This window comes from Grampus griseus, assembly GCF_964374135.1.
Source record: "Grampus griseus genome assembly, chromosome: 5".
Taxonomy (NCBI): Eukaryota; Metazoa; Chordata; class Mammalia; order Artiodactyla; family Delphinidae; genus Grampus; species Grampus griseus.
Window position 1 is genome coordinate 102,287,732 of NC_138998.1, and position 21,916 is coordinate 102,309,647.

Consider the following 21,916-nt stretch of genomic DNA (forward strand, 5'->3'; position numbering starts at 1 on the left):
TAGTTCTCCGTTTATTTTGCATAGGGTTTGATTCTCTTTCTTCTAGGAGGGGTTGACTAAAAACAATAAAACAAATTGGAAAAGTTAATGAAATATCAATAATCTTTTTAGAATCGCTCCATGTATTCTGAAAAAAAATTACACTGCATTCCTCAAATTTTAAAATATATGTTTTGATAATATCTGAACCTCTAGAAAGAAAAAGCATAAGTTTGAAAAACTGAAGATGAATATTCTTTACAAAAGCCATAGATTATATAATACCTTAGCTTTAAAATTTTTTTTACATAATGGCATACAGCAAATCAGAACCAAGGAAGGCTTTCTATATAAACCCCAAAGTAAACTAAGTTAAAGAAATGAAATTTTAACACTTCCTGCAAGGTCCAACTAGGTTTAATGTTAAATTACTATGGCAGATCCACGAGTTATTTGACAAGGTGATATTCATTAAGATGGCAAAGTAAATATAAATTTTATATATCCAAAACAACCAATATTCCACCTTTCACAGGTATGGCTTTTTCTTGGAAAATTCTCATCACTTTTCATATGAGTCTACATTTAATAGATATTTTGTAAGTGTTATCAGAGCAATATTCTGATCCTCCTTTGAAAATGAGGCTGAAAATGCAGTGACAGAAACAACATATTTCAAGGAAAATCAGAGCTATTTTACTTTCTGCAACTGACATTATTTTTTCCGTGTCTTAGACTCTCATAGTGAACACGCTCCTGGGAACCTTAATCCATACTTGTCACAGACAGACTCTCAAACAAACTGCACAATGAGCAAATTATTTGTGTTCCCCAAAGACTATACATTTGGCATATCAGTGTTACCTAAATTATTATGTGCAGCTTTGAAACACAGGACCAGAGGAAGTATATGAAAGTTCAAAGACCTTATCATAGTTAAAAATAAAAGAAAAAAAGAACAGAACTTTATATCCTAAAAGCAAATACCCTATAGCTATTTGATAAGGGATGATTGGTTAGAACCTCAGGAAAATACCTTAATACTGATATATCCAGGTTAGGATAAAGAGTAGTAAAACACTTAATGAAAGAAGAAATGTCTTACTATTTATTCCTCTTTGAACAATATAATTGATATTATATAACTAAAGATAATCCATATAAGGTAAAATAAACGATATTTTACTAAAACACTGTAATTCTTATTTAGTTATAATCTTGTGTGAGAATGTTAACATCTATAAAACTGCCTGTGATTTTTAAGGTCTTTTATGTTGGTTCATTGCTGATTATTTAACTTGTTCTTATTCATTATGAGGTATTTAAATAGTTAGATATCATTCTGTTCTACTCTGTAAATTTAACAGCAGTTATATCTTTCCTAAGTATGTTTGCAATTAAATTGTCTGTGACTGCTCAAAATAATCTGATTTGTAGTATATACAGAACAAAGATTCCACATTTCTTTCTAGTATCTTAAACCTGCAAATCCATGGTTTAAATTTATACTGTTTGTTTTTATACAGACGAAAGATGAACTACAATACTTAAGTCACAAATCAAATACACTCCCTTACTTTTCCTCTCTTTCTCATATTTGAAAGTTTTTAGTTAATTACTGTTTACATAGCGTGTTGACATAATTTGACTGAAAGTTTCCATTAATATCACATAGTAATTCATGTAAGCACATTTGGCACTTACTTCATACAATTTATACTGTTTCCTCCACTGTTATTTTTTTTTTTTTTTTTACTATTTGGGTGATTCTCAAGTGAACATAGTAAATACCTAAAGTAAATCAAATAGATATAGTTTTTTTTTCTATATAGAGTCAAGTAAATTGGTTTGACAAATATTTTTACTTACTTGATTACTTATTTTTGATTCCCATGATTTCTTCAAGGAAAGAACATTATTTATTATTATATCCTCATCAACTATCTAGTCTTGTATACAAAAAATGTTAGGGCATAAAACAGTAGGCAAAAATTCTAGGTTTAACATTTTGGAAATGTAGCAATTTTATTTTACTATTGTCATTGTTTGCTTGTTTCCTAAATTATATGTTTTTAAATCAGTTAAAATCTGAAAGTCTTTCTGGGTATACAATATAAAAATGTCTATGTGTAAATTCAAGGCCACTTTTGAAAAATCGGTGGAAAAGACCTGTGTTAGAGAAAATAAGAGACTGAGTCAAATACCAGATGGGAAAAATCAAGGTTACTAATCTTTAGAAGAAGAAAAATGCTTACACCTAAAGCAATTAGAGAAAGAAGAACAAAGAAACCCCAAAGTTAGCAGAAGGAAAGAACTCATAAAGATTAGATCAGAAATAAATGAAAAATAAATGAAGGAAACAATAGCAAAGATCAATAAAACTAAAAGCTGGTTCTTTGAGAAGATAAACAAAATTGATAAATCATTAGTCAGACTCATTAAGAAAAAAAAGGAGAAGATGCAAATCAATAGAATTAGAAGGGAAAAAGGAGAAGAAACAACTGACACTGCAGAAATACAAAGGATCATGAGAGAGTACTACAAAAAACTATATGCCAATAAAATGGACAACCTGCAAGAAATGGACACATTCTTAGAAAAGCACAAGCTTCTGAGACTGAACCAGGAAGAAACAGAAAATATAAACAGACCAATCATAAGCACTGAAATTAAAAGTGTGATTAAAAATCTTCCAACAAACAAAAGCCCGGTACCAGAGGGCTTCACAGGCAAATTCTATCAAACATTTAGAGAAGAGCTAACACCCATCCTTCTCAAACTCTTCCAAAATATAGCAGAGGGAGGAACACTCCCAAACTCATTCTACAAGGCCACCATCAGCCTGATACCAAAACCAGACAAAGATGTCACAAAGAAAGAAAGCTACAGGTCAATATCACTGATGAACACAGATGCAAAAATCCTCAACAAAATAAAAGCAAACAGAATCCAACAGCACAGTAAAAGGATAATACACAGTGATCAAGTGGGGTTTATCCCAGGAATGAAAGGATTCTTCAATATACACAAATCAATTAATGTGATACACCATATTAACAAATTGAAGGAGAAAAACCATACAATCATCTCAATAGATGCAGAAAAAGTTTTCGACAAAATTCAACACCATTTATGATAAAAACCCTCCAGAAAGTAGGCAAAGAGGGAACTTAACATAATAAAGGCAATATATGACAAACCCACAGCCAACATCATCCTCAATGGTGAAAAACTGAAACTATTTCCACTAAGATCAGGAATAACACAAGTTTGCCCACTCTCAACTGCTATTATTCAACATTGCTTTGGAAGTTATAGCCACAGCAATCAGAGAAGAAAAAGAAATAAAAGGAATCCAAATCGGAAAAGAAGAAGTAAAGCTGTCACTGTTTGCAGATGACATGATACTATACATAGAGAATCCTAAAGATGCTACCAGGAAACTACTAGAGCTAATCAATGAGCTTGGTAAAGTAGCAGAATACAAAATTAATGCACAGAAATCTCTTTTATTTCTATACACTAATGATGAAAAATCTGAAAGTGAAATTAAGTAAACACTCCCATTTACCATTGCAACAAAAAGAATAAAATACCTAGGAATGAACCTACCTAAGGAGACAAAAGACCTGTATGCAGAAAACTATAAGACACTGGTGAAAGAAATTAAAGATGATACAAACAGATGGAGAGATATACCATGTTCTTGGATCAGAAGAATCAACATTGTGAAAATGACTCTACTACCCAAAGCAATCTATAGATTCAATGCAATCCCTATCAAACTACCACTGGCATTTTTCACAGAAGTAGAACAAAAAATTTCACAATTTGTATGGAAACACAAAAGACCCCGGATAGCCAAAGCATTCTTGAGAAAGGAAAATGGAGCTGGAGGAATCAGGCTCCCTGACTTCAGTCTATACTACAAAGTTACAGTAATCAAGACAGTATGGTACTGGCACAAAAACAAAAATGTAGATCAATGGAACAGGATAGAAAGCCCAGAGATAAACCCACACACATATGGGCACCTTATTTTTTTTTACTTTTTTTTTTTTTGTGGTACGTGGGCCTCTCACTGTTGTGGCCTCTCTCGTTGCAGAGCACAGGCTCTGGACGCGCAGGCTTAGCGGCCATGGCTCACGGGCCCAGCTGCTCCGTGGCATGTGGGATCTTCCCAGACCGGGACACGAACTCACATCCCCTGCATCGGCAGGCGGACTCTCAACCACTGTGCCACCAGGGGAGCCCTGGTCACCTTATTTTTGATAAAGGAGGCAAGAATATACAATGAAGAAAAGAGAGCCTCTTCAGTAAGTGGTGCTGGGAACATTGGACAGCTACAGGTAAAAGAATGACATTAGAACACTCCCTAACACCATACTCAAAAATAAACTCAAAATGGATTAAAGACCTAAATGGAAGGCCAGACACAATCAAACTCTCAGAGGAAAAGACAGGCAGAACACTTTATGACATAAATCACAGCAAGATCCTTTTTGACCCACCTCCTAGAGAAATGGAAATAAAAACAAAAATAAACAACTGGGACTTAATGAAACTTAAAAGCTTTTGCACAGCAAAGGAAACCATAAACAAGACAAAACGACAACCCTCAGAATGCGAGAAAATATTTGCAAATGAAGCAACTGACAAAGGATTAATTGCCAAAATTTACAAGCAGCTCATGCAGCTCAATATCAAAAAAGCAAACAGCCCAATCCAAAAATGGGCAGAAGACCTAAATAGACATTTCTCCAAAGAAGATATACAGATTACCAACAGATACATGAAAGAATGCTCAACATTATTAATCATTAGAGAAATGCAAATCAAAACTACAATGAGATATCACCTCACACCACTCAGAATGTCCATCATTAAATAATCTACAAACAAATGCTGGAGAGGCTGTGGAGAAAAGGGAACCCTCTTGCACTGTTGGTGGGAAGGTAAATTGATACAGCCACTATGGGGAACAGTATGGAGGTTCCTTAAGAAACTAAAAATAGAACTACCATATGACCCAGCAATCCCACTACTGGGCATATACCCTGAGAAAACCATAATTCAGAAAGAGACATGTTCCACAATGTTCATTGAAGCTCTATTTACAATAGCCAGGAGATGGAAACAACCTAAGTGTCCATCGACAGATGAATGGATAAGGAAGATGTGGCACATATATACAATGGAACATTACTCAGCCATAAAAATAAACAAAATTGTGTTATTTGTAGTGAGTTGGATGGACCTAGAGTCTGTCATACAGAGTGAAGTAAGTCAGAAAGAGAAAAACAAATACTGTATCCTAACACACATATATGGAATCTAAAAAAAAAAAGAAAGAAAAAAGAAAAAGGTCATGAAGAACCTAGGAGAAGGATGGGAATAAAGATGCAGACCTACTAGAGAATGGACTTGAGGACACGGGGAGGGGGAAGGGTAAGCTGCGAGAAAGTGAGAGAGTGGCAGGTACATATATATACTACCAAATGTAAAACTGATAGCTAGTGGGAAGCAGCCGTATAGCACAGGGAGGTCAGCTCGGTGCTTTGTGACCACCTAGAGGCGTGGGATAGGGAGGGTGGGAGGGAGATGCAAGAGGGAGGAGATATGGGGATATATGTATACATATAGCTGATTCACTTTGTTATTAAGCAGAAACTAATACAGCATTGTAAAGCAATTATACTCCAATAAATATGTTAAAAAAAAAAAGGATGGAAAATGAAAGCTAACAACAGCAACAAATAGAGGAAATATCACCTATGATTGAACAGACTAGAGGCTTAATGGAACTAAAAATGATGTCCCCTCAGAAAAGAAAACTCCTGTTTGGAAGAAGGTGGACAACCAATTAATGAATAATGAATATACGTAAATTCATTAAAGACAGTTGCTCTCCCTCAAGGTATCTCTAAGTTCTAATGTTTAAGTTAGAAGAGAGACTGTTGAATTGGTGTCTGTCATATGTAAGTGTTTTAACACAGATTTAAACAAGAGAGCAAGGAAGGTTATACAATCCAATGATACTAATGTATGACAATAATGATGTTGTTCAAATACTATTACCCAGTGCTAGATACTCTGCAATGGGCTATGTATACATTCGCTGGCAATTCTAAGGGGTAGATATTGTTGCTCCCCTTTTGTGGATAAGGAAACTGGGGCTCAAATTGTTTATCCACACAGCATTTCTGGGACTCTTGAGCCCAAGCACTTGTCAGTGACAAGAGCCTTTGGCTAAATGAACAATTAGATGCAAACTGAAGGTTGAGGACAAAATTGAGGAAGTTTTCTGAATCATGTTAATACTACCACAAGTTATTATATAAATTGGTGAGAAAATGTAAAAACTTGAATTAATTAAAGGTTTTATAGCTATTATATAAAGCTGTCAGAACGTATCTGTTTTATTTGAAAGTTACTTACATTTTTACTTACTGACATAATTTTTTTTTTTTTTTTTGTGCGGTACACGGGCCTCTCACCATTGTGGCCTCTCCCGTTGCGGAGCACAGGCTCCGGACGCGCAGGCTCAGCGGCCATGGCTCACAGGCCTAGTCACTCCGCGGCATGTGGGATCTTCCCAGACCGGGGCACGAACCCGTGTCCCCTGCATCGGCAGGCGGACTCTCAACCACTGCGCCACCAGGGAAGCCCTGACATAATTTTTATTCAAATAAATTCTTTGGTCTGAAAAGTCATGGGATGCAACAGTTAAAGGCAAAGTGGGAATGGAGTGCTGTCATTTTAAATTCAGGGAACATGAATAAAATTTTTACAGATCAAGGTAAGAAGCCTGATAATCTCAGTGCAGTCATTACAGGATGAATAAATGCCTTAAGTACTAAGTGTGTAAAATTAAGGGATAAAGTTATTTTAGCATCTTCATAAGTAGTTAGATCCTTGCTTTATTATAGGTATGAAACTAGTGGAAATTGATTTTTGCAAGCCAGAAAAATAATATTATCATAAATTCACAAAAGAGAAAAAGTATTCTCTTGGCTACTATATAACATATTGTTATTACTTTTCATAATCTATTTATTACTATAATGGTAGTTCAGATGATTCCAGTCTTAGTGTGTTGCAACTGTATGTGACCTAATAGTCAAATGCATTCATTTAAAATTAGATAAGATATACATCTTTATGTGCAAGATATTCTTAAGAACCTAGTGGATTCCAAGATATATAATGCGAGGTATGTTCTCTCCAGAACTTACATTCCAAGAATGCATAGTTGGCATAGAAATCTCCCAATAATTATTAATCTAGTATGTATCAAATTGAAAACTTCATCAATTATACTCTGCTAGGTTGTAGGCACAATGTCCTTTAAAGAAACATGATGTAGTTCCTCCCCTCAAGAAACTTCCAGTCTGAAAACAACTGTAAAGAAATGCTTCTGAATTCATTAAAACATATAACACCTCGTACTTCTATAAGATGCGCAAAGACTAAGTAGGTGCTAAGAAACATCTAAGGTTTTCAATTTTCTTTAGCTCCTCTGTCAGAGCAAGCAGAATCTTTAAATCATTGTTATTGTAGGCTTGACTGCTTCTTTTTTTTTTTTTTTTTTTTTTGCGGTACACGGGCCTCTCACTGTTGTGGCCTCTCCCGTTGCGGAGCACAGGCTCCGGACGCGCAGGCTCAGCGGCCATGGCTCACGGCTCACGGGCCCAGCCGCTCCACGGCATGTGGGATCTTCCCAGACTGGGGCACGAATCTGTGTCCCCTGCATCGGCAGGCGGACTCTCAACCACTGCGCCACCAGGGAAGCCCTTGACTGCTTCTTTAAGAGACTTTCTGAACAGACAGAGCCATGGGTAAAGAGTAAGAGTTGGTAGGTGAAAAAAACATAATTACAGATAACCATCAAGAAATCTAGATGTCTTCATATGTCACATCAAACACACTTTTCTACTCAGTTGCTAATGTACAAGAACAAGGAATAAAGTTAGCATTCCACAATGAACACACACAGATAAAACACAGGGCAACAGATTCTTCAGTGACATTAATAAGGTATTTGGTACATTAAGCTAAACAAAGTTTGTAGGAGGAAGGAATATTTATAGTAACTGCCTGGTATCTGCCTGAAATGTAATTAATTGACTATATAAAAAGCCATTAGCATTCTCATTTCTTCTCTCCAAACTAAATTAAAACAGATAACATAATTCATTAGCTAGGATTATATATATATATATATATATACACACACACACACACACACAACACAAATTTCCCTATGTATTAACGTGAAATTTCCCCACACCTCCAATCTTAAAAAGTGAAAAGTGTTATGCTGAGATGTAAGAAGGATTTCTCAAGTGAAATGAACCAAGTAAATCTTGATTGTCAATGACTGAAAACAAATGATTAAGTCTCATAATTTTAATTTTTCAATCTGGTTAAAAAGAGGTTTACTGACATCCTATAATAACAACTCAACCTGTAATTTGACCATACTCTCAACATTCAGCAAGTTTGCCCAAATCTCAGGAACATGGCCCAAATAAGGTTTAAGCCACACACACAGTAACTTAAAAGAGATGCCATGAGAGATAACTTATTTAAAGAAAGGCCATATTTTAAAATTATATATTAGAGAAATTGCTAGAACCAAGTTGATGCATGATTTCTTACTTTCCTTACTAATGTTTATATTACCTCTTAGTTTAAGTTTGTGTGGTTACTTTTATGTGCATTTCTATCTTACCAAATTCGTTATAATAAATACTCTCTACTCTCCTGTAGGTGCTTTTTCCTGTATTTCCAGTTTACTTGGTATGCAATTCCTAAATGATGCTTTAGTTACTAATATTTCTTTCACCATTCCCTTATTTCCTCTCTCTAACCAGTCCTTGAAAGAGAGAGATGCATCATCTTCTACTCTTACTTTTCCCCATCCTCTCTAGCAAAGAAACAGAAGATCAGCAACATAAAGCATCTTATTGCAGAAAATTTTATTTTCCCATCATTCATCTCCTCGCATACAAATACTTCCTCCCTCAACACACTTATAACTTCTTTTTAAGTTTAAACTATTGACTTAGATCTGTTTAATAATTCACTTAAAAACATATGTTCCTTTGGAGGCAGAGACCAAAACATTTTAAAATACACAAACACACACACACACACACACACATATTTTTGAATTATAAACCAAATTAGTTTAGCAGTGATAATGTTCATCTTTCTCTTTCTAGTGCGCTCAGCAGAATTGGCACATAGTAGAGGCTCAATAAATGTTTAATAATTGAATGAATGGTCAAAGCACAACTTTACTACTTTTTCTCATTTCAGGAAAACTGGACTGTTGTTAAAGTTTGCATCAAATACAAGAGAAGTATAATGACATGGTTAAAATTCTGGTCCTGTATAAAGATAACTTTGGTTTTATTTATAGTTCTGAAATTGATGGATGAGTTTTTTGACTACAGAATATTTTTAACAATATATTTTTCCTATCAAACAGAGATTGTCTCATTTTCATCATTTAGTTCACTGAACTTTAACTATCCCAAATATCCATGGAGAGTGAAATAAAGAATTCAGAATATTTCATTACTAAACTCAGAAAATGACCTATTTAAGAAATTTAGATCCTTTATAAGGCCTCCCTATGGAACAAGCTCAGAACGCAAAACTTTAATGGGACTTCTACACATTATGAGACTTTTGAGATAATGATTTAATAAACAAATTATAAACTGCACCTTCTGGAATGCATAAGCTGGGTAAGTTAGTTAGCCCTTTCTCCCTACCCCAAAAGTTGCTAAGCACAATAGTGATGAGTCCAAAACTCTCAATGCAGAGACTTCTCGTTATTAATAAACAATTTCCACTATTAATTTTGAAATACTCAAAATTAATCTCTCCTTCCCCTACCTTGCCAAGGCAGTTTGTACCCGGTAGAAGATTTATTGGTCTGTCTTGCAATAAAATTATTCATTTATTTATCTGTCTTTCATACTAGATTGTGAGCTCTTAGAAGGGAGATACGCTGACTTATTCATCTATGTTTCTCTGGTGTCTGGTACATTATTACATAGAACTTACAGATGGTTACAGATATTGAATTAAATTTGGTAGACTTTTTGGCATATCTAAGATGTTTGTCAATCCACATATCCAAATTTTGTTAGACATCACCTGGGCTAAGCTTAGTCTTCCCATGACATTTTGGTTAGTAATTCTTTCTTAAAAACCTAGAAACAGAAAGATGTGATAAATAAACTGAAACAGATGAACCTTATATTGACAGATTCTTCGTTAACTTTGTGCTGATTCTCTATGGTCCTACTCATCCTTCAATACACAGTACTCTAACTCCAGTAGAATCTATGTACCTATGGGATTTCCTGGTCTCTGCCACCACTGGACTGAATCACAGGGAAGAAGTGTGGGTTGAGGTTACAACTGCAACCTTTAGAATCAGACTGCCTGGTTTCAGATTGCAACTTCAGCACTCACTAAGGGACCTAAGGCAAGATATTTAACCTATCAAAGCTTTTCTTCTCATTTTAAAAATGGAGATAATAATAAGGATGTACTTATAGGTTATTTTGAAGGATAAATGAGATAAATCATGGACATAACTTAGCAAATCAGCCCAGTGTCTGGCATCCAATAAGTGCTTAATGAATATTTTTAAAAATCTCTGAATTCTTACTATACTTCTCAGAATGAAGTAGATGCTCCTTGAATATTTGTTGAAACAAAGTGAATGAGTCTTGTTTTCCTCTGCTTTAGGTAACTGTAAGCCTATCGTTGCTGATCATTGTGTTATAAAATTATCCTGAGGTGTTTAAAATCTGGCTCTATGTGTATGTCAAGGTATTGTTCCATCCTTTTGTAAAACGAAACAAAACAAAACAAAAATGAACTCATGAAATACAGGAAATCTATTTAGTTATCTTTTTCACCTGTATCTTTTCTAAGTATTACCATTCCTTTTGTGTGCCTGAATTGAAGTACTGCTGATAAAACAATGACTTCTGAGAGTCATAAGCTATTCTGACTAGTCCACAAGCTTATTAAAAACCAACCAAATTTTTAAAATTAAAAAAGGAAAGCATAACAAACACCATCACTACCACTGACAACAGCAAAATTACAAGCCTCAAGCCATGATGGCTTACTCTATTACAGATACCAGGCCAGAATTAATTGGTTGAGTATTGGATTTTTAAGACACAGTAGACTATGCACTAAACTGACCTATTAAAAGAAATATTTGTTAAAATAAAGTTGGTTTAGACTAGGTACTACATGTAAATCAGCAAGAAATAGAATACCTTGTCACATCGTCTAATAATCTGAGTACACAAAGGTTTTCTTTACTTATTACAAAAAGAGAGGAAGCCAAAATTCACCTGGCAACATCAGCAAATGTCAAGATATAACCATAAGAACAAGCTGCACCTTTAAGTTACATCACTGAAAAGTCAGTCCCAATCATATCCCATTTCATGTGCTATCTCTAATTCTACTATAATTATTTTTTATTGGTTTATCTTCAAGATTTTTTCTTAGAATAAAAAATTCTATGCTATTTACGCATACGTATCTCTTATTCTGCAACCAGTATTTTTAAATGTTGAAAAAGTCTGTGATAATATAGCATCACTATATCAAGGAGGTGCTATTGATGTCCTTCAATATAATAAACTACAAGACTCAAGGATGTAAAAATTTGACATAAATATTATCTCCAGGAGTAATTTTAACATAGGGTACCACTGAGTAGAATAATAGTTACTTTAAAGAAGTGGTTCAGTAAATTAAAATGAGGTTAAAAATAGAAGCAATTATGAATCTATTGTGAACTTTCTGAAAACAACTTAATGTGACTCTTTTTTTAAATTCTTCTACTAGTTATTTTGTCCTCAAGACAGCATGTAATATAGGCTAATTATATGTATGTTTTATTTATTTTTATTAACATTTTTATGATTCTATTTACTTGCTGATACTTATTTTTCTATTTCTTGTAACTTTGAATGAAATATAAAGTATCATATAAAATTATTTAAAACCCAAACATCCAAACAATGATTAGGTTTCTTGCTCAATGGAATATTTTATGAGATAGCTCAACATATATTGATATATATTGTTGAGACAGGGACACACTATTCCTTTCTTGGTGTGGACATCAGAGACTGCATCAGTAGAAACCAAACTGGAGGGAATGGACAATTTTTCATCTTCCTGATCTAGGCCTTTATTATTTTATTTAAAATAAATCACACAAATATATCACAAACAATACCATAGTGATAAAATATAATTCAAAGTGGAATATAAAGGCTATTGAGACTTCTCTCCACTCATGAATATACATAAGCAAGTAGTAGCTAGTATGTTGTTCCAATTTTAGAATTTTCAAAGCCATACTTAGTAAGAGTATCATGATGGCTCTTGTCAAGGATCTAAATAACACAGAGAAATATCAGACTAGAGTGTACCATTTGCTGTCATTAAAAAGAAATTCTATAAACTACCTATAGTCAAAAGCAAAATGCTATATTCTGTTCAGATTCTTAGAAAGGTCAATTTATGTATAACGTAGATTCATTTCTTCCACATGGACTTGAGTCCTAATGAATGGCCACAAGTAGAATATCAAACTCAATTCTTTTGACAGAGTTTAACAGCAAACAAAGGTATTAACACAGACTAGATTTCAAGAACTAGTTACTTAAGTTCTCCTGTGTATTTATACATTTAAAAATTTAATAATAATTTCACTGTGTCCTTAAACACAAAACCTTGCCTAATGCTAAACAACAAATTTGGGGATTAAGTGGAACTTATCATCTGATATAATCTTCTATGGAAAAGATTATCTTTTAATTGATTTTACTTCAAGTGCAAAGAGATTTTTAATAAAAATCAACTTGATAACACAGTTCAGGTTCTCTGATTCTATATAAAGGATCAAATATGCATTCCCACCTAAAATGTGGTATATATATATGTATACATATATACACATATATATATATCCTCCTGAGCAGCCAAAAGGGCCAAATCATGAATCAAAATTTAAAAATTTTTACATTACTCCTCTATACGTTAAACACTGAAGGACCAAACCTGGATTTTTAAATAAAATAATTTTTATTAAACACTAATGCTTTGTAAGTAAACCCGTATTTTAAGCACAGGTGTCACTGAAGAAAATACTATATTTTATAGCAATGAATTACCTATTGCTATGAGAGTGATGAGCACAAACGTAAATAGTCAATGCAGGATCTAATTCTGCTAGACTCAGATTAGCTGAGTGCCAATGATATTTCTTCCCTCTACATAAAAGAGACAGAGACTCTTTTTCTTTCAGTTCGTCTAGGGGGTGTAGGCCAGCACCACATAATCAAACATGCTAATATTTCTACATCAAATTATGAATCATCACATCAAGTGGGATGGATAAATTTAGTCTATAAATAGACTCTGTTCAGTTTGAGGCATGTTTTGCTGCCAAGTGAGTTCAGGTTGGGTTCATTTCTTTCAATTACTCTACCATAAATTCACAGGTAAGAAATACCACTGCAGGGAAAATAGAGAAGACTCTTACCTTGGCACATAAAACCTCTTTCTTCATAGCCAGCATTGCATGAGCACTTGCCAATGGGTACAAGCCATTCACCTTCTGTACTACAGTACATCCTGGGAGGATCTTCTTCCTTAGAATTGTTAACACAAGAACCTCTAACTTCCACCAGGGATTGGGAATCCATGGGTACTGTGTCTGGAAACATAGCCAGATTCTTCACTGTAAACGGACACTTTTTGAAGTACACTCTCACAGACACTAAGGCAACACAAGCACCAACGTCTTGAAAAGCCAAATAAAATCCCTTTTTGTTGACAGGACCTACTTCTCTAACCTCGGTGTTGAGTTTAAGAATACGGTCCCCAAGATCCATTTGTGTGAAACTTTCATCAGCTGCAATGGTGTCAATCTTTGTAAACTGATGTTCTCGGAATTTGACCCCATGATCATCATCAGACTCCATGTAGTATAGGTTGAAAGTCTCCTTGCAAGTTCCCAAAACCAATGGAATACTATTGCAGTCCCGGAGAGTGAACTTGAGCTCCACGTAGATCTTCTGAGCTGAGTTCCTGGGGACCCAGTTTGTCCTCAGCCAATTATTTTGACTATGATCCATGACATTGCACACCTGGTAAGTCCTGATGGGTGTGTAATGTTCATCAACACCGCTGATCTCTTCCCACTTGAAGAATCAAAGAAGAAAAAAAGAGAGGCAGAATTAATGAGTTAAGCATGATGAATAATAGTGCACATAAGATGAGGGTGTCAGTGGAATCACAAGAAATACAAAATAAATGAGCAGAAACTGCTTAAAAAAGTTTCAAGACTTTTTAGAACAGTGAAGCAGTGCTGTCTTTGATCCTTAGACAGGTTTTGAGAAGTTTTTAAGTTAGCAACACATTGTTTGTGTTACTTATGATTCTACAACTATTATACCATCTGTTTCTATTACTCCTGTGTCTACGCTTTCTTTACACCATGCCCAGGTTAGCCTATATTGCTACCAGGAAAATACATATTTTTCCATGTCATACTAGATTTCTAATCTTCTATGGCTCCCCATTACCTATGCAATAACTTCACACTCTTTAGTTTGGTATTTGTGTTTTTCCAAAAACTGGTCCCAACCTACATTTAATTTTTTCTAAAAGTTTGAATTGAGATTAGTGAATTATATGTTCCACTTGTGCACATACTATGTTCTTGTCAATGTGAACATTTTTTACTGTTTTCAAAAGAAATATTGGATCTTCTTTTTTCATGCTATAAAAAAAAGAGAGCACTGGTCTGTGCTCTTTTCTCCTTGATGTTTCCCATAACCCTGCCATGCTTAAGAAACTTACTGCTTTATATAATATTTATTAAATACCTTTTTTATAAATTTAATTCATGATACATGCTTAGATTAGTTTAATTTTGTTTCATATGCATTTAGATTTTAGACCTCTTCATATCCTCTATAATATGCAGCACACAACTTCACCTTTTGGGAGATGCATAAAAATTATTTTTTTCTTTTAATATATGTAGGAATAACTCAAGAAAATAATAAATATAAAGTTCTTAGAGAATATATTTTAATTTTGTAAATAAATAAATAAATGAAATCCTTCTGAAGTCCATTAGAAATGGGTTCCTAAATTTTTCTCCATTAAGAGAGTTACTTATTTTCATAAGGAGTAAGTTTTAAATACTTTTAAACTAAATCAATGGCATTTAAAGTGTATTAACATTTTTTTCTATTTATTAAAAACACATAGGAATGCCAATCTACAACTTCAAGTCACAAAATGAGATAAAATGTTATTTTTTTTAAATTGATGGTAACCAAAAGCAAAGAAATATGGCATTTATTTGGCCTTTGAACCTCATTAGAGGAGAAAATAATTATTTACATTAGGGTGTTTGAATATCAAAAGCAATTAGTGGACCCCACCAGTGTGAGAAACACAGTTTTAGAACTCCTTATTCCCCTTAGCTCTCCTACCAATCTAAGAGCAAAACAAAAGCAAATAATTAAACAGCACTTATTTTAATAACTTTGATCATTCAGGGTCTGGAATATGAGAGGCACTCATTTTCTGGAGCAAAATTGGCTAGTCTTCATTGTCACGCCCAAGATCAAACAAAGGAACAAATTTTGATTATTTTAGAAAACCCTAGCTCTAACATACAAGATATATCTATATCTTAATATAAGAAAATACTCATACTGTATTTTTAATAATAACCAATATATCATTTTCAAACATCCACTCTATAAATGTATTACACGGAGAGCTTTAAAGAAGAAAAATATACAAGAGATTCTCAGTTCTGAGGATTTTACACTTAGGTGCCTATAATAATAAAGTCACATTCAAAACAAAATTAATGTATAACTTTAATATCAGAAAAAATTAAACAGAGTGAACTGAGTTGGAGCTCTGAAAAACTGTGATGTTAAAAAGTTAGTATTATGTTGTATCTTCTCTATTCCCATCACATTGGTTCTACAATGGCATTGTAAAGCACAGAGCTAACAAAATCTTCAGAGAATAAATGTTTTCTGTGGGCATTTTATAGAACATTAAATCATGGACATAATTACTTAAAAATTAACCAACTGATTTAAAAATTTTTAGTTCAAGATTTCCTTATCAGAAGAGATATGAGATTGTACTTCGACTGATGAATCATTTGCAAGTTTCTCCTGCTATGGACAGCATTTTACTAGACATCAAACAGAAATCACACTATGTAAAGATTTTCATAATTCAATGTAAAATATGATTTTACTTATGGAGATCTCACTGTATTTAACATTTTCCTCTCACGCTAATTGGCAAGCTATCACAAGTCCTTGAATGCAGAGGTACAAATTGCAAGAAGATAATGCAAACAGCACAGCATGCTTTGCACATGAAAAGGTTGCAGAGAGCAACTGTCACTTCATTAATTTGTCATGAAGACCATATTGCCTGTAAGCGATGGTGGCTTGCCATCTCAGACCACTTGAAAAAAACAGCAGACTCTAGCATTTGCGGAGGACTAGACAGTGGAAATAAAATTCCTAAATGAGCATTTTTGCAACAGCAATGCAACAACAGGAATCATTAATTAAAGTTGCTGTTGTAATGCTTACATTTTATAAATTTAAAGAATACTCATATTTACCCTATCTTCCTATTCCAAGAACTAATGGATATGTTCATAAATTATTAGAGATAACATACTGTCATAGTCATTGCCCCAAGGCCAATGTGGACAATGAAAATGGGCGACAAAGAATTGGTGACATATAGAATTGGGAGATACAAGGCATCTATCTCTTCATTTTTCTAATCCTTAAAAAAAAATCTGTTCAAGGGGTGTGCAGCAGTAACATTGTCTTCAGCAGAAGGGGACACAGAACTAGTAAGAACTCAAATTCTTTCTAAAGCTCAAATTCCCCAAAATCAATAATTCTGGTATTTAGCGTGGTTCCCAGATTCTTACTATAAGCTTTTATCATTAGACCACAGAGACCAGAGCTGAATTTCTTGCTTTGTTGTTTTTTTTTTCTTTTTCCAGATCATACAACTATAAGAAAACCACATGTCCAGATCTCTTTTCCCTAGAAGGGTCATTCTGAAATCTATTCCCTGTAGCATAAGCACAGTAAGCCTCCTTATCATCAAAATACAGTGTAAGGTGTAAAGGAGAATCAATTTATATTTACTAGATAGAACAGTTCCTCGTCCCTGAGTCAAACATGTATTTTGAGGGAAAACATATTTTTAACAATTAATCGGCATTTAACCTAAAAATTCTCATTTTGATAAACCTCAATTATAGTAATTAAAGATTTATACTCATTGTTGATATTAATTACTCTTAGATACATTTTTAGCTACTTGCCAATAGGGATTAAGGAGGAAAATGTGTACATTTTCTTTAAGAGAGGGAGAACCTGCATTACATTTAGTGCATTGGCTAACATAAAAAAATACTAAGAAAGTGAGAAAAATAACTTCATGATTTACCTTATAAGGTTTAAACCAGTTTCTTAGAAATTTTCAGATGATACTAAAAAGAAAATGATAACCAATATTCTTATGTTTGCAATATTACATTTGTAATTCAGTGGTTAATAAGAAGCACATAGTTCTGCACTTTACAAAGTGCTAATGATGACTAATCTTGTGCTCAATAATTATAAGTGATACTAAATTGGTTCATGTTATTCCTTCTCCACTCATGTTTTTACTCCTATGTTTCTTTCTCTTTGTACACATCATAGATATTTTGAAATGCAGTGTTCATCTTAGAAATATTTGGACATTTACCATGCATCAGAATTTTAAGCATGGCAATGCATAATCACTTACAGGAAGGATGTTACTGTCAAGTGTCAGGCACAGATATATCTACAAAAATCATTATATTTCCATTTATTCATAAATAGTTTTTCTTAGCCCATAAGTCTCAAAAGTACACACACACACACACACACACACACACACACACACATTTGTAATAGTATCACGTTAAAAGGTAGAGTAAAATAAAACTGTCGAGACAAATGAAAAATAGAATTTTGGGGTTTGGGGAGTTTTGTTGCAGTTGATGATGATTTGGGGTCAAATCAGAGGAATACATTTGTAACCAGAGGATTGAGGAGAGAGAAGATGGGAATTTGATATTGAAAATCTAGCATCAGTAACAAGAGGCAGGCCAGAGTCTAAAGATAAAAAGGCGTAGAAGGTACATGCCTCAGATGGTATGTCCAGTAATCTTAATAATAACGACTACTATCCATTCTCCCACCCATCTTTAACTCATAAGTATTTAGCATAAATGTGATAATAGTATTAGAAGTATCTAGTGGAAAATAGAGAGGACAATGTTCTAGTTTGGGTAAAGTATACTGAAAAGAGCTGGAAAACTAGGAAACTAGTGAAAGGACCAGAGCTTATTATTGAGGAAAGCCAACACAGGGTTTCGGAGAGGGAGAGAAAGAGTTAGGACCAGGAAAATGTATGATCTCTGTTCAGATATTAGGTACATTCTGGTACATTCTGTAGTTAGAACAAGACACAGGCTATTCAAGGAAGTGTCTTCTGAAAGCTTGAGCATGTGGGGGTCCTTGGGACCCCACCAGCCCCTACCTTGGATTCTCTGTCTTTACCCAGCACCTCATACTCACAAAGCTTCCATGTTCAGTCTTAGTACTTCTCAGTTCCTAAAACCCCTAGACGGAGACAAGAACTAGGGCATCCTCAGCTTCACCATTTCTAGGGCTTTAATTTTAGTTATGCTCCTACCAGCTGGGATTGATTTAGTGGTACTGTATTGAGATCTCAGGGCTGTTGCCACATCTTTGCTCCTGTGGACAAATATCCCATATTTCTGAGTACAGTCTGTCTAATTTCCTTACCTCAAAGGTTCTTATTTTTGGTTAAGCATTAGCCAGAGAGCTTTTTTAAAATACTGCTTCATAGGTGCCTATTCAAGCTATTTTTACACTGCCTAGGTGATTAGAATGTGCCTAGGTGATTCCCTAAGGTTGGGAACCAATGTTCTATGTCTCTTGGCCAACTTTTGACCTCAGCTTGACCTGAGAGCATACTCCACTATCAGCTTGCAAGACTTCTGAATCTCCCCAGAAACTATGTCTAAAGTTTACAGATAGCCCTGCCTCTGTCTCTGTAGAAGGACCTTTTGCTCAGCCCTCATCCCATCTGTTTTTTGATTCCGGATTTGCCGAGGCCCAGATGTGCCTTATGTAGAAGCTCACCTGAATAACCTCATCCTCCACCTCCCACAAAGATTTGTAAGATATTATTATAATAAACAACATAAATCTAATCATAGTGGTCTTCTATTTTGCATCTGGTGGTAAATCCAAAACGTGTGCATTACAGAAATATGTAAACAGTGTGTGTGGGAGGGTTACCTCCAATCACATATTTCTCCTGGTATAAATATAAGACAACTGGTTTTAGACATGCTACAATTTTTAGAGTTCGCTGTAATTTGGTAGTCTCCTACTGTGATTTCTGTAATGATTTGTGATCTTTAAGATGCCTCTATAATAGCAGTGTTATTTGATTCCACATGCATTTATTAAATATTTCTATATGCAAAGCCCAAGTTAAAAACTGTGGATAGTAAAGATAAGTAAAATGTGACTTTTGCTATTCAGGAGTTGATGCTGGAGGGAGAGGTATAAGTATCACTGAAGGCAGATGATGATACGCTGTCTACTTGAGGTGTTGCAAGGAGCTGTGGGGAAAGGAACGAGTACTGCTGGAAGGAGGTTCCAGGAAAGCATTAAAGAAGAAATGGAAAGGTAGGATGACTAGAACTTCTACAGGTAGAAATATGGGGACACACTGAAAGAGATAGTGTGAGCCAACAGGAAGACATGTGAGGACAGAACCTGTTTAAGGAACTGTATTCTACTTAGGCTGGAATGTAGGGCATTGAGCAGCAGGGTTGTGAGCAGTTACTCAGAAAAGAAAGGCCTGGGCCAATTTGGGAATATCAGCTGATATGTGTTTACTTGAGAAACTACTGAAAAGAGGCACATGGTTTACTCCAGACTGGGAGTTGGTTCTCCAAAGAGAAGGCAAAGGAGGGGCTTTAGAAAGACCACTGCAGAGATCCAGAAGAGAAGCCTGAAGAAGATGACCTCTGTTGAGTGAATGAACAGTGAATATTTCCCAAAAGATTATAAAGGGATATATTTTTTCTTATGAATTTATATAGGATGTGGCTACATGTGCAGAGAGTAACACAGCTCATTATATTATAAGTTTTTGACTACTAAAACATATTTCAAAAAGATTCCTGTTTGCACTGAAAGACTGCAGGCAGCAACAGAAAATAAAATTCAAGGGTACATGTATGTAAATAAATGTTTCTTTAATTTTTCTTTTATGAAATAGTGTTCTCATTAGATCCTATATATATGATTTGAAGAATGTTTAATTAATATTTATTGAGTAACTACTATGTGCCAAGCTCGATATTGATAATGTAGTAATGAAGGAGATAGGAATGGTACCTGTCCTTAAGGAACATACTGTCTTTATGTTATAATCATTATTATATCCATTTTTATTTTATGAAGACATTTTCATTTATTTCTTTGTTCATTATCCTTTCTCCCCTGTATGGTCTCTGGTTTGGCTTATCATTCCCTCCCAAATATTTAGCCCTGTGCTTAAACCCGAATAACTTATAGAGACTAAAATTAAATATCATGTGATGTGCCAAATATTAAACTTATATAACTAACAAAGCACAGAAGTATGCTTTGGGGTACAGAAGGCATTGAGTTTTAAAAATCAATACTCTGGATAGTTATGTGTCACAGAGTGGCCTTAACCAAGTAAATAAAAGACACATATCATGTTTATAAGTATTTTGTAATAATTAAAAAAAGAAGAAGGAAATGAATTTCTACAAACTGTGTGTTAACAAATTTATGATAAAGATTTTTGGAATATATGGTGAAAATTTCTTGAAAGATGAAGAAAAAGGATCTTAAAGTTTGATAGATGGTGGGTGGCAATGAAAAACTTTCCAAAATTATGCGAAATGCTTAAAGATCTACCAAAAAGTGAATTTCTAGCCAGAGGAATTAACTTGCAAAAGATACACTAAAATATAAAACATATCATGGGGAGACCATATCTAAATTCACTGTTGTCGAAAGTTTTCAATTAAACCTGCTATTTAAATTTACCTTTCCTGAAGGGAAAAATGCCAGTGTAAAGGAAAGATAGGAAAAGTATACTTTGCACTATAGAGGTTTGATTTTAATGGTGAAATATTTCTATTTATAATGTAAAAGAAACATAATTGCAAAAATGTTATGTTTAGAACTATAACCATGAAGTACATATACCATTATCTGAAAATTACCTCCATAAAGAGCAGGCTAAAATAGTTTAAAAATCATTAGTAAACCATTTATCTATTCTATAAAAGTTGGGGAAAATCATTTATAATTTATCGGAATGTTTTTCACTCTTTCTGTTCATATACAGCCAAATAACTTCACTTTTCAGAGAATAAATTTCCCTTAAATATTAGGGAGTAAAACAATGAGACTATCATGTTTCCAATTCTTGGAAAAATATTTAATATGAAATTGCCCAATAAAAAGGTAATTTTAGAATTCAGTATAACTGCTTGAAAATATGGGGGAAAATTCCACGCACATTGGCTTAACTTGTCTAGACTGAAAACTGTGCTAAAATGGACATTTACAGAATTATTACAAATGGCCAACTACTTAGAAATTAATGCATAGCATTGACAGCAGTACATTTCATACCAGTTGTGAGATTCATGTAATTTCCTGCTATGATAATGGGTCAC

At 34.1% G+C, this 21,916-nt stretch overlaps 1 protein-coding gene across 2 annotated transcripts in view; it reads right to left on the reverse strand.

Moving 5' to 3' along the window:
- Window positions 1-21,916, reverse strand: part of EPHA3 (EPH receptor A3) — a gene marked incomplete at its 5' end in the record, with an annotated part of 363,089 nt that overhangs the window by 254,956 nt on the left and 86,217 nt on the right. For both annotated transcript variants that reach the window (XM_082655447.1, XM_082655446.1), the window contains one exon: window positions 13,586-14,246. In XM_082655447.1, coding sequence (XP_082511573.1) covers window positions 13,586-14,246 — 661 coding nt within the window. The remainder of the gene's footprint in view (window positions 1-13,585; window positions 14,247-21,916) is intronic.